Below are 12,781 nucleotides of genomic sequence, written 5' to 3'. Positions count from 1 at the left end.
TTTTGTACACATGCACAGTTTAATCTAGCAACTATTCGTCGTTAAATATGCACGCGAGAAACTAGGTAGTTACTGGTTATAAATACATCAGAGATACAATCAAAAAAGGCTTGACTTGATGCTTATATAAAGAGGATCGTGTACTGCAGTATTTACTTCCTTAGTCATGTCAAGATCAGAGCTGAAAATTCGACTTACTCCAGAACGCTTGCACGACAAAGTACAATATGATACGAGTATTAATTCTGATCCACTGACCACCCAGGAAGTCAAGGATTTGGTTAAAAAGGCAATAGGCGAAAAAAGGGAGGTACAGAAATTCTCCTTCAAACCCTACTCCGATGGGAAGCTTGGATTCCTTGGATCGTACAAACAATTGTGTGTGGACGTTAAAACCGTAAATGGGAAAGAAACGCTATATTTCTTTGTTAAAACGGTGCCTTTCGAGGTGCCGTCACAAGCGGAATACGTACTAGACAAATGTGTTTTCCTCAAAGAGACGATCTTCTACCGCGACATAGTTCCTGAACTCTATTACGGATACAGAGACAAAGCTTGGAGTTCAACTTGCTACATTGTTAAAGACAATCTGCTGGTATTCGAGGACTTAGGAGTAAAGGGTTATACTCTGAGAGATAAATTGTTTGACAAAGAGTCGGTTGTTTCCGGTTTAACGGCCATCGCAAAGCTGCACGCTTGCTCTCTGTTAGCGGAAGCCCGTCTTGGAACATCCCTGAAGAAGTTATATCCCGCTGCATTCGTGGAGAACGCCTTCAGCCACACTGGGAAGACTAGAACATGGTTTGACGTCAGCGTTAAAGCCATCGTTGCCGTAGCTAAACATCTTGGTCTTGACGAGAGTTTGCTACCAAAGGCGTGCGAGGAGGTGTTTCCCGCGATGGAGATGTCGTCTGTGAAAAAGAACGTCGTCAGTCACGGAGATCTTTGGGGAAACAATCTCATGTTCAACGATGAAGAGCCTTCGCACTGTGTGCTGATTGATTTCCAGTTGTTGAGGTATTCTCCTCTGGCGCACGACGTCGCGCAATTCTTGTACCTCTGCACGGAACGTGACTTTAGAACAACCTGGGAAGAGAACATGTTGAAACATTATTACAATGTCTTGTGTGAGACACTGAAATTTTCAAGGCAGAGCAATGTAGACATCCCGTCTTGGTCAGAGTTGATCCAAGGAATGGAGGAACAACGGTTAGGTGCACTCATCACGGCTTGCGTGTACTTTCAGACAGTACTTATGGATAAACATTTAAGCGCAGATCTTCTGAACGATGCTGACAGTTATCATCAGTTTGAATTTGAAAATAGGGACGAGATAATACTGAGAACTATGAAGACCGATTCTGTATACTGTAGGAGACTGGCGGACGCTGTTACCGAATTGGTTGATCTCAGTTTTCGTTTGGATCAGTTACCCAAACCTACGTAACATTAAACAAGTTTTAACTCTTCTCAGATAAATCATAAGTTCAATGATTGTACGACACTTTGTATTACACATTTCTATATAAACGGAGACACTGTATTTGTAAAATAACATGTAATAAATAATACATAAAATAAATGTTTCTCATTCCATAACATCATGATTTCAATAGAATATCTTTTTGTTCATCGATTGATAAGTAAATGAAATTTCTGGTACGAGTAAAAGCAATCAAAAACCACAATTTTAAACGGGGTAAAATCTATTTGAAACAATGTCATTCACAGGAATCTTCAGTAAAAAAGAGTATCATGATCTATCTGGGCTTTCCTTCATCAATGTTCAATATCGTCTCCGGAAGAATAGTCGATAGGAAAGACCAATTGTAATCGACGAGTTGTACTTTCATTTCGTCTGTATCCTTGTCTTCAACTACGGGCGAAGATTGACGCTTCACTGGCCGCGGGGATTCTTCTTCGCTCTCGTCCGTGGTATCCGCTTCATTCTGCGCTTCATTCCTTCGAAAACAGAAAAGAAAACCAAGTATGATCATAAATATATTTATAAAATAATTTCAATCTTACCTGGTGTTCTTGTCGTCTGTTGATTGAGTTTTCGTAGCAGGTGACAGTAACAGAGACGTAATGAAAGAAGAACAAAGCAACTTCATGGGTGGCAGAGTATGGGCCGAGACACTCAGTAGCTGAAACGAGTAACATTAATTTATGTCCACAGAAAGTTTAAAATAATTTGTATATAGAAGTAAAATATGTTTCTGCGTAGGTTTTGCGAAAGAAGAAAACGAGCTGGAAAGATAAACGGTTCGAGAAGATGAAAAGTCTGAGAAGAATTTGAAATGCATTTACTTTGGTCGTACTGACGCTCGCGACGTCCGATTAGTTAATTAACGTTAACGCTGACGCAGGCACACCCCCGAATGAAAATTTCTGCAATTCCTGCAATCTTCTACTTCAGATCTAGGTTGACGCGTCTCTTACGCGGCCTACACGAGTATTCGCGGTACACACCAGTTTTCGCCAGAAATTTGCCAGAAACGATGCATCACGGAAAAGAAATATTACTGGGAAAAATCTGAACACTTTTCTTTACTGAATCATGATGACCTCGTATTAAAATTTATATAAACTAATTCTAATATTCTCTGGTACGCCATACTAATTTTAACAAGAATAAAAAAGATTTATAAAAGATGTAAATTCAGGATGATTCACATAAATGGTGCTTCATTTTACTTTTTATGTGTTGAATATTATTTCTTCGATTACCTAACTTTTCAAAATTGAAGAAAAACCGTATACCTTCAATAATTTGCAGCTTCAATAAATCAACATGTTCTTTTCCGGCAAATTAACATCAAATTATTATGTATGTCTTAGGGTACCAATTTTGTTATAATTTATTTTACAACAGACATCGTATTATTGTCTAAAGAAATTAATTGCTAACTCAGATAATACTGGATTCTATCTAAATTTAAGAAAAATGTATTGTAAGAGAATTTAGTATAAAAAGGAGCATGATCGATACAGCGATAGAATAACGCCTACAACACACGAGAAGAGAATACGATATTATTAATAGGTAACGTAACAATCAGGACAGTTCCCGTGGGAGATAAGAGTTTGTTCCTAGCTTCCCAACAGGTTCGTCCTGACCTGGTTTTACCGGAACATTTGCAAACAATTCTGAAGCAACGTTGAAAACCACCGTTCTCCATTGTACACCGTAACGAGAACGAATAAAGGACCCGGGGCGGTTCGACAGTAACGTTGATACCGGGTGAAGTTGTCTTTTTGACGACTCTTTTCTTAGTTTTTCAAGCGACGATATAATCAAGTTTCTCAATTTTCGAATTACTAAATTCTCGAATCACTATGAATTCGAATTTCCAGATATTCAAATCTTTGAATTTGCAGATTCACAAATTTTTAAATATCGGAATTTTTAAAACTTCAAGTTTTTAAATATTTTAATCTCTTTTCTAATTTTCAGGTCTTCGTATTTGTAAATTTTTAACCCCCTGAATCTCCAAAGTTTCAACCTCTCGAAGTATGAAACTTAGGTGTCTAATCTTCAGTTTCAACCCCCAAGTTCTCAAATTTCCAGATTTTCATATTTCCAAATTTTTAACTCCCAATTTCTCAAACTTCCAAATTTTTAACCCCCAAGTTCTCAAATTTCTAAATCTTCAAGTTCCAAATTTTTAACCCCCAATTTCTCAAACTTCCAGATTTTCATATTTCCAAATTTTTAACCCCCAAGTTCTCAAATTTCTAAATCTTCAAGTTCCAAATTTTTAATCCCCAATTTCTCAAACTTCCAGATTTTCATATTTCCAAATTTTTAACCCCCCGAATCTCCAAAGTTTCAACCTCTCAAAGTACCAAACATCTGTGTCTAATCTCTACTTTCTCAAATTCATCTTCCAACTTTCCAAACTTCAAGCTTCGCAAATCCCGAATTTCCGGAGTTTCCAAATCCTCAAATTCCAAACTTTCACCCAGATATGTACTCTAACTGAACGTCTACTGTCAGAAGTTTTGATTCTTCAATCACTCTGACTTCGAGTTTGCTCATTGATCTAGCTGATAGAAAATTTAATTAACACCGCATGACCTGCCAGTACAGGGATACACTCAATGAAACAGCGAACGAAGCGTTAAACATAAACAATAAACAATATGAGTAACTCTTGAATGAAGAAGATTAATCATGTTTTGAATTATTATCTGGTATTATGAAATATCTTAGTTCTTGAATAGTTGAATGCATGAAACATAACAACTTATGAGACAGATTTCCAGAAGAATATAGAAGGAAGCTGCCCAGTAAACAATTAAGTCGCAACGTTTCCATGGAATTGACGCAATTTATAAAGCCTGTGCGAAAGCAGTCGGTTGACGGATATCCGTCTACTGACCACGTAGACACCTAATTAATTATCTTCTGCGACGTCTTACGTACAGTTTTATGACATCACTGTCTCCAAAATTAAAATCCTTGCATCTTCCTTGATCATAATTTTCCCTGAAGCCGGAGAATTTCGAGAACTACGTCACAATAGCGTATTTGGTCTCTTAATAATTTTCTAATAACCTCAGTTTCATTATTTTGTGAAATTAGTACATCTTTGTGAAGACATAATACCAAAATAAACTTCAAAGTACAAAATGTTTCTCAAACTTAAATACATCACATGAGCTTCAATTTCATGATACAATTTTATGAAGACATAATACCAAAATAAACTTCATAGTACAAAATGTTTCTCAAACTTAAATATGTCACATGAGTTTCAATTTCATGATTCAATTTTATGAAGACATAATACTAAAATAAACTTCAAAGTACAAAATGTTTCTCAAACTTAAATATGTCACATGAGTTTCAATTTCATGAAGACATAATACCAAAATAAATTTCAAAATACAAAATGTTTCTCAAACTTAAATATATCACATGAGTTTCAATTTCATGATACAATTTCATGAAGACATAATACTAAAATAAACTTCAAAGTACAAAATGTTTCTCAAACTTAAATATGTCACATGAGTTTCAATTTCATGAAGACATAACACCAAAATAAACTTCAAAGTACAAAATGTTTCTCAAACTTACATATATCACATGAGTTTCAATTTCATGATACAATTTCATGAAGACATAATACCAAAATAAACTTCAAAATACAAAATGTTTCTCAAACTTACATATATCACATGAGTTTCAATTTCATGATTCAATTTCATGAAGACATAATACCAAAATAAACTTCAAAATACAAAATGTTTTTCAAACTTAAATATGTCACATGAGTTTCAATTTCATGATACAATTTCATGAAGACATAACACCAAAATAAACTTCAAAGTATAAAATGTTTCTCAAACTTAAATAAATCATGAGTTTCAATTTTATGATCCTCTTAATACCTTCCTAAGTTTTCTACCAATAAATTTGAAAGACTAGCAGGAAAAACAATGTCAGTTTCTTATAAATGACAAAAGATTAGAGTATTACGGACGATCGTTTGCAATTAATTAAATGTTGCGTTCATGTTCTTTATAATGCTATGATTAGCAATCATGCGGCCTTAAGGACCGCCGGCTCGTGATGATCCTTAATTTGCTTAGCCTCCAGACTAAGGCAGCCTCCAAATGGGGCAAGATTTAGCTTTCAGATAGGCCGATGTTATCGCGTTAACAATGTACGCGTCACTTCAGACAAAGTGTCTGCTTGTCACCACCGATAACAAGGTAAACTTTGTCATTATTGATTTTGCATCAACCCTGAATGTACAACGAAATTTCACGACCTCTTGGACATCTCTCCTCGGTATTGTTCTCGGGAATGATCGAAGCGTGACCACCAAGATACCGCAATCATACGGTCAGAAACATTCTATTTCTGAAACTGCTTCTAGCTGATTTAGCTCATGGAATAATCACGAACCCCGTTATCGTCCTGAAAGAAGCAGACTGAAAACAAGAAGAAATATAGACGTTTCTATATACCATAAACAAGATAATGGTACGTTCCAAGTTCAGCAATGCAAAAAATTCGGAGGCAATCATGATAGAGATAAACGTGAATTTTTATAATTGTGCGTAGGTAAAGATAGGGACTTGAAACTTTCCAATTTTGGAGTCCTTGCAATTTTACAATTTTATAATCGCTTTATGTCTTTAAGGTTTTGGGACTTTAAATTAGAAGAGTAGAATCTTGAACCTAGAACGGTATTAAAAGCGAGTGGATCGCATTTTTTTAAACGCATAAAAGCAGCCCTGATCTAATAGACGAGTTTCGTGACGATGAAATTCCTTGAACGACCCCGAAGGTTCTTCCACGGAAGACAATGTCCCAGGTCGGAGGGACAACTGGAACGCCGTGAGAGGGTGGGAGTGCGGAGAAGTAGCTCCTATATTAAATCATGGCGAGGCCACTTCCCAAACTCAGTCCTACGTTGAACGTTGGAGCACGCAAGAAACTCCTGCCCCCTTACTCTTCATCGATTTTTTGATTCCATCAAGCAACAAGTCGTCCTTCATCATAATTCTTTGAAAGATTTCTGGTGAACAGTGTCCGTCGTGTTCAAATTTTTCATTCAAAATAGAGGTACATTCAAACTTGCTTTTGGAGATGTTTCTTTGGTTCAAGTAATTAATGAACATTTTGTGATTGACAGAATTGTTGAAGTCTCTCGTTGAACAAAATAGAGGAGGGTGGTTCTGAAGTGTTTGAAGAAGGCTTGTGAATCACAGTTTTGGGCATGAAGTTATCAGGGTGGAGTTTTGTGTCGTACATCTTGATGGTTGTCTTCTTTCTGGCAGTTGCTACGAATGCGTATCCTGCCAGCAACCCGGAGATAGTAAGTACCTTCTTTCTTCTATTTCACTGTTTAGACAAGCTATACTCTTCTAAGCGTTTGTAACTTGGTCTTAGTCAAAGCTGAATCACTTAGTCAAAGTTGAATACATTTTTCACAATAATTACATTAGTTACATGGTACTCTTGAGTACTTTTACAATGTAATTTAATATAAGAATGCTAGATACTTAAGGTACATAATGTACTTTTAAACAACTGCAGATATAGCCACTTTGTTGTCATTAAATCTTTAACGCTTTGATAGCCATTCTCATATATGCATGATTCAGATGTGTAACTTTTTATGAACATTCATAAATAGTAATAAGCAATAATAAGTTTGTACATTATCAATTACTTATAACATACTAAATTATTACCTACTCATGTTATATTAAATAAACTGTATTTAGTATGGCTCATATTACTAATCTGAAGAATTAGTTTCAAAATGCTTTGACTAGTATAGCTTGCAACTTAGAATAGAGTTTTGGCATCCTCATCATTTTCGTGTCCCCTCAGGGTTGCAAAAGTTCAATTCTTCTACTTGAAAGTCCACGTTGAAAATGAGGTTCCCTCGTATTTCCTTTTTAAAGTGAATCTTCTATGAAACTCATCCACGTGTTGAAAGCAATGCGTGGGCAACGGGTAACATTAGGGCTTTGACTCGTAAACTCCAGGCTCCTCGTAGCGAATTAGGCACGTAACAGCAGAAAGAACGATAGAAGGAAGCGAGTCTAGAAAGATGCAAACGTGAGTCAGCCTGATAATTATACTCCACCGCGTATGAGTAGTCAGAAATCAGGTTGAACTTCTGGAAAAGAAGCAACATATCTTTATACTTTGTTTGTTTAGACTTGTTTTCAATCAAAAGTACAGAGTTAAAAAAAGAAATGTCAAGACCTTATCAAGGTCCCATACATTTTACTGATAGCATAAACGTAGTCGCGTACTCGACCATAAAATGTTATCGTCAGGTCGCGGGAGAGTTTGCATTAGTAAAAATGGGGCAAATAGATAGCGGAGAAAATGTACTACACGTGTTCATCGATAAACAACGTTTATATGACATAATTCGGTCATTGATATTTGATCATACATTTTCTCTCAAATATCTTGTTTATATGAAATCGCGAGTGGAGTCAATGAACATATAATTACCGCACTAAAAATAATATTAAACTGTATAATAATAATTATTAAATCCGTGATCATTCGTTCATCAGTTCGGAGCTTCGTGCTCACGGTATATCTTATTAAACTGTTATCGCGAAGAAAATTGTAGCAGCGAACGTTGTTTCCGGATAATTTAATTGCAATTAATCTCAGGAGGAAAGGTCATGATTCAGGGGACCGTTTTATAAGCGAAATGAGACTAAACACGGTGCGATTATTTTGTATACATGTTGCAACGATTATCTGTTTTTCATTAAACGTTTCCATGGAACTTAGTCTGATTCCAAAAGGACACAAGTGTTGTCCAGGTCAGCGAAGGGCAGATTGTCCACCGAAGTCACCTCTCATTTCTCATTTAATGTATTTTTATATATACACTGCAAATGGTTTTTAAGTTTTATTAAACATTGTCAATTATTTTTTTAAGATATATAACTTGCAGGCGATCGAGAACATGAGACAGATTCCGCAATGGCATTGTCTACGTTATAGAAAATTCGATCTAGTCCGTCGCTGTAGGAATTATCGTTTAGGAAGGAAACACTGACAAATACAATACCATCGCAGCCCTGGATGGATGACTACGATCAACAATAAATCACCTTACTACAAGTTCCATCGACCAGCTATTCTAAACGTTTTACTTCACGTGTTTAAATTGATCTGAAGAAAGCAAATTCAAGATGTAACCTGCTACGAAGATTCTTCTGTAGAGAACAATCTACAAAATTATAAAAAGCGATGTTCACGTAGATCTTAATTTAATTTTTTATACTTCATAGTATACCTTAAGACTGTACTCCTAAGACTAACATTTTACTTGTATATTTATTTATGATTTTTGTAAAAACAAATGTGAAAATCTTTTATGTAATTAACTATTTAAATTTCGTTTTAACAAAGAACTTAATAAAAATTAATATGTGTGTTACTAAGTTATTCGTTCTACTGGTACTTTGATGTATCATAGTTATTTATGACTGTATTGTACGAAGAGATGTATATAAATGTTGTTTGTTCTCGTTATAAAATGAGAATGCGTTATAAAATAAAGTTATTTTTTGTATCGCAAAAGTACCTTTAAATAAAGATCACTTACCTGGTGATGCTCTGATCTATTGAAGTATAAGCAAGTAATTTAAAATGCAACCGAGTTCACTTACTTCGTTCACCATTCCTTTTCCTAATACATTTAACTGTTCATGTATTAAAGGAGTAGTCGTTTCCTTGTCTGTTGTAACTTGGGCTGCTATTAGACTGCTGAACGCAGTTGCTGGTACGGATGCGTTTGTGGACAAAGTTTCCAGAGAAATAGATACTTCAGACTCTGGTTCCAGCGTTAACAACTCCTATCAATACATTTATTAATTTCGTATCGTTGATTTATTTTATATTTATGCATGGAATTACGTACTTGATTAGAATCTATAAAGAACAGTTGTGATCTTTGTTGCCATAGCCCGTACGATAAATCTCGCTTCCTCTGTAAGTGGGGTACGAAGGTAGCACCCAAAATACGGTTACCAGGTTCAATAATATCTTTTCTCGTATAAATAGGCATTGACTTTTGCGGTGTAAATACATATACTGAAATTAATGAATTAACAGATATACAAAAATGGAATCCAATATAATTTTTAAGGTTTAGAAGCTTACGCGAATTGTCAGTTGTAAAAACGGCCATATACGTAGATTTCGGATCCGCCGTTAAAGTTGCTACTTTTAGCGGTACACTCCATATTAACGTAAGGGACAAAATGTTCCAAACTGCAATATGCTGAGTGGAAGCTGTTACCACGAGATGACAGGCTTCTTGTTTTCCAAATTCAATTCGCCTGTTCATAAATGGACAATTATGTTACTGTCGTTTGTATAATTAATGTTGCTATCGCTCTGAGCAAGACTTACGTTATAGGATACTGATATTTACTGTGTGTAAGGCTACATTTAAATGTACAGGTATCGGGTGTCCACATTGTCACGCTAGAATCAAAACCAATACCAACTAATGAACCATCTACTGAAAATCCAGCATCCGTTACAGGCAAATTTCTATAATCTCCTATACTATGACATTGCCAATGTTTTGTTTTTTCTAGAACAAATATAATCTTGTAATTTAGTACTATAGTCCTTTGTCATTTTTGAATGAATAAAACTTTTGTACATACTATAAACAGAGGAAGGTTCAGCTAGCTGCCATAATTTGAATTTTTTGTCTCTACCAGTTGTAACCGCCATCGCTGCATCTTCACCAAATATATTTGGTTGAAAATGCAAGGCATTTATACCACCTTCATGAGGAAGTTCTATTGACGTGTTCAATGTGAACCTAGCAAGGCAATATAAAATTATTCACATCTGTATGCAAGAAAGATGAGCTTTATACTTACAATTGCTGTTTAGTGTCAAACATCCAAAACTTTAGTCTTACTTCTATACACGATGTTTTATCGTTTCGTTCTTCTACGGTCGCTAACCACGAACCATCGTGATTTAGAGCTATTTTTGTAACTTCCGTATTAACGATTATTACACTACGTTCTTGGGTTAAAAAGTTTTGTGCGGTAATGTTTATCTGAAAATAACATTGATATTGATATAGTAGTCTTAAAGAATAAAAATATTCATTTTATATTTACTATAACTTATATGATTACCTACATTATACAATAAACTTTTTGTATGGGTGTTATAAAACTGAACATGTCCAGTACGACTGTTTAACACAAGGCAGTTTGTACGTGGATCAACAATAAGACCAGCAGGAAATAGGTCTTTAGAAGATAAAGCTACACCCCATGTAAAATTCTGTATTACAGATGTTAACTTTCTTTGTGGATTTACAACTACAATGCCTGTAATTTTGACAAATAATATTATTATTAATGTGACACAGAAAATGTTCCAAGATTAGTAACATATTACATAATGCACATACCATTATCTAAAGTAGATACAGCAACATACAAATTATTTGGAGCAATAGTTAGATGTTTAATAGGTGCAGGTAACCGAGGTAGAAATGATTTTTGATGTGAATTTGCTAATACCCATTTTACAAGTACACATTCCCCACCTCCAGTATACATATGTGTACCTGTAAATTTTTATATGATTATAACTATTACCTAATTTAAGATGAGTAATAAAAGAATTATGTTTGTTACCCGATTTACTAAATGCTATCTCTGTAACTGGTAAAGTGTGCCAATGATACACAGCTGTACAAGGTCTGGTTTGAAACAAACCCCTCCATACTACAACACGGCCAGTTGAATCTCCTGTGGCAACACATTCTTCTTCTGGATGTCCAGCAATACATGTTGGTATTCTACCCGTTTTACCTGTTTTATGCCTATAATTATAAAATGAAGTAGAGTTTGCCCTCCTACTGAGTTTAAAATTCTTTTTATTAAATTGTGATACATACAATTTATCAGTAAGATTCCTTGATGGATTTAATATATGTAAATCTGCATCATGGAGAATAGCTATTAAATTATCTCCATGATTTCCTATTATATCAACATAATATTCAGGAAAATTAGTTCTGTAATAATAAAATTCAATTAAATACATATATGCCAATGAACATATTTTTCTATCCTGATGACAAAAAGTTTGACTTACAAGATACATGTAGACTTTGTACAAATTCCATTCTCTAAATCAAATAAAACTATATAAATTTCTGTTTTATTATTAGCTAGGTAAGTTACAAGTACTTGTCGTAACTCGTTCCCTTTGTGAGTTTTATAATTTACAATGTGAAAAGTTTTTATTTTCGGTTCTTCTTGAAATTTCAATTTCTGTGAAAACATTAACAATAATTATAGCACTGTTAAAAAGATTCAAGCAATCAATAATATAATCTTTTAATGTTAGAAAATATGTCCAATGTTCATACTAATTTTTTGGTGATAATTCCACTCTGGCAACTCCAAAAATTAAGCTCTCCATTTTCTGTACAAGTAATAATTTGATTAGGATTATCAGGGTGGATAATTAATCCTGCTATTCTATGACTTGCTGGTTCTAATTCTCTTACAAAATCCCCAGTTTGTGTACTATATGCTCTTATAACATGTTTCCATACTATGTACAATGTTCTGTAACAATACACATTAAATAATGAGACTATGCAAATATTAACGAATATCAATGAACAATCTCAGCAAAATGTATTTTTATACCAGAACTAATGGTAATTAATGTCAGTATTTAACAAATCATAGTAATATGTCTCACAGCATTTGAACAACAGCAAAACTTAATAAACTCTTTAATGAAAACTTACTCTCCATCATGAGAAAAAACTGGCCGTTGATCTATTATACTACCTCCTCCTTTTCTTGCAAGAACTAAATCATCAACATCTATCACTTCAATTTTTGAGGATCGGCGCCTTCTATTTAACTTCATTTGCATTTTGTCACTTAATTCGAGAAAACTTAATATTTCTGGTATATACAATCGGTATCATATACTCCATATATTAACGATACCATATAATACAAAATTATACTTTAATTATATTTTGACAATTACACGTGGAGAACGTAAAATAACCAAACTAAACACCGACCACATGGTGCGTTCTTGGATCTAAACACTCGGACCAACCAACTTCATGTATCAATTGTGCAAGTATGTTGAATAAAATAACTAACACTAGCTGCAACTTCAAGCGCGAAGGTTATTTACCAAAAATGATATTGATACATTACCGACCAAGATATTTAGGAATTTGAAAATTTCTAAGTCTGT

The 12,781-nt window shown here is 34.5% G+C and overlaps 3 protein-coding genes across 5 annotated transcripts; 2 read left to right on the top strand and 1 right to left on the bottom strand.

Annotated features, from left to right (window-relative positions):
* The first annotated feature begins 166 nt into the window (after positions 1–166).
* LOC100876107 (uncharacterized) lies at positions 167–1,582 on the top strand. Its single transcript, XM_003708063.3, has one exon. It carries the CDS (start codon positions 167–169, stop codon positions 1,445–1,447), a length of 1,281 nt encoding a protein of 426 aa, XP_003708111.2. The 3' UTR covers positions 1,448–1,582.
* A 106-nt stretch (positions 1,583–1,688) lies between these two features.
* On the bottom strand, positions 1,689–12,640 carry l(2)05287 (WD repeat-containing protein l(2)05287). 3 transcript variants are annotated; one of them, XM_003708062.3, is made up of 15 exons: positions 12,312–12,639; positions 11,922–12,123; positions 11,645–11,823; positions 11,445–11,564; positions 11,182–11,369; positions 10,953–11,111; positions 10,676–10,869; positions 10,405–10,589; positions 10,183–10,343; positions 9,920–10,106; positions 9,668–9,846; positions 9,426–9,598; positions 9,175–9,360; positions 2,029–2,147; positions 1,689–1,962 (listed from the first exon to the last, which is right to left on the bottom strand). In XM_003708062.3, the coding sequence occupies exons 1-15, from the start codon at positions 12,440–12,442 to the stop codon at positions 1,761–1,763; spliced, it is 2,565 nt and encodes an 854-aa protein (XP_003708110.1). In that variant the 5' UTR covers positions 12,443–12,639; the 3' UTR covers positions 1,689–1,760. The 3 variants fall into 3 exon arrangements, with proteins under 3 accessions (XP_003708110.1, XP_076386704.1, XP_076386705.1); XM_076530589.1 differs by lacking the exons at positions 1,689–1,962; positions 2,029–2,147 and adding an exon at positions 2,990–5,946 and having other exon boundaries at positions 12,312–12,640; XM_076530590.1 differs by lacking the exons at positions 1,689–1,962; positions 2,029–2,147 and adding an exon at positions 6,460–7,572 and having other exon boundaries at positions 12,312–12,640.
* On the top strand, positions 6,738–9,134 carry LOC143264259 (uncharacterized). The gene is made up of 2 exons (XM_076530632.1): positions 6,738–6,836; positions 8,439–9,134. The coding sequence occupies exons 1-2, from the start codon at positions 6,738–6,740 to the stop codon at positions 8,556–8,558; spliced, it is 219 nt and encodes a 72-aa protein (XP_076386747.1). The 3' UTR covers positions 8,559–9,134.
* Positions 12,641–12,781: the final 141 nt, after the last annotated feature.

This window comes from Megachile rotundata, chromosome 4, assembly GCF_050947335.1.
Source record: "Megachile rotundata isolate GNS110a chromosome 4, iyMegRotu1, whole genome shotgun sequence".
NCBI classification, from domain to species: Eukaryota; Metazoa; Arthropoda; class Insecta; order Hymenoptera; family Megachilidae; genus Megachile; species Megachile rotundata.
The sequence above is the reverse complement of the archived record's forward strand: the minus strand, read 5'-3'. Positions and strand labels throughout refer to the sequence as shown.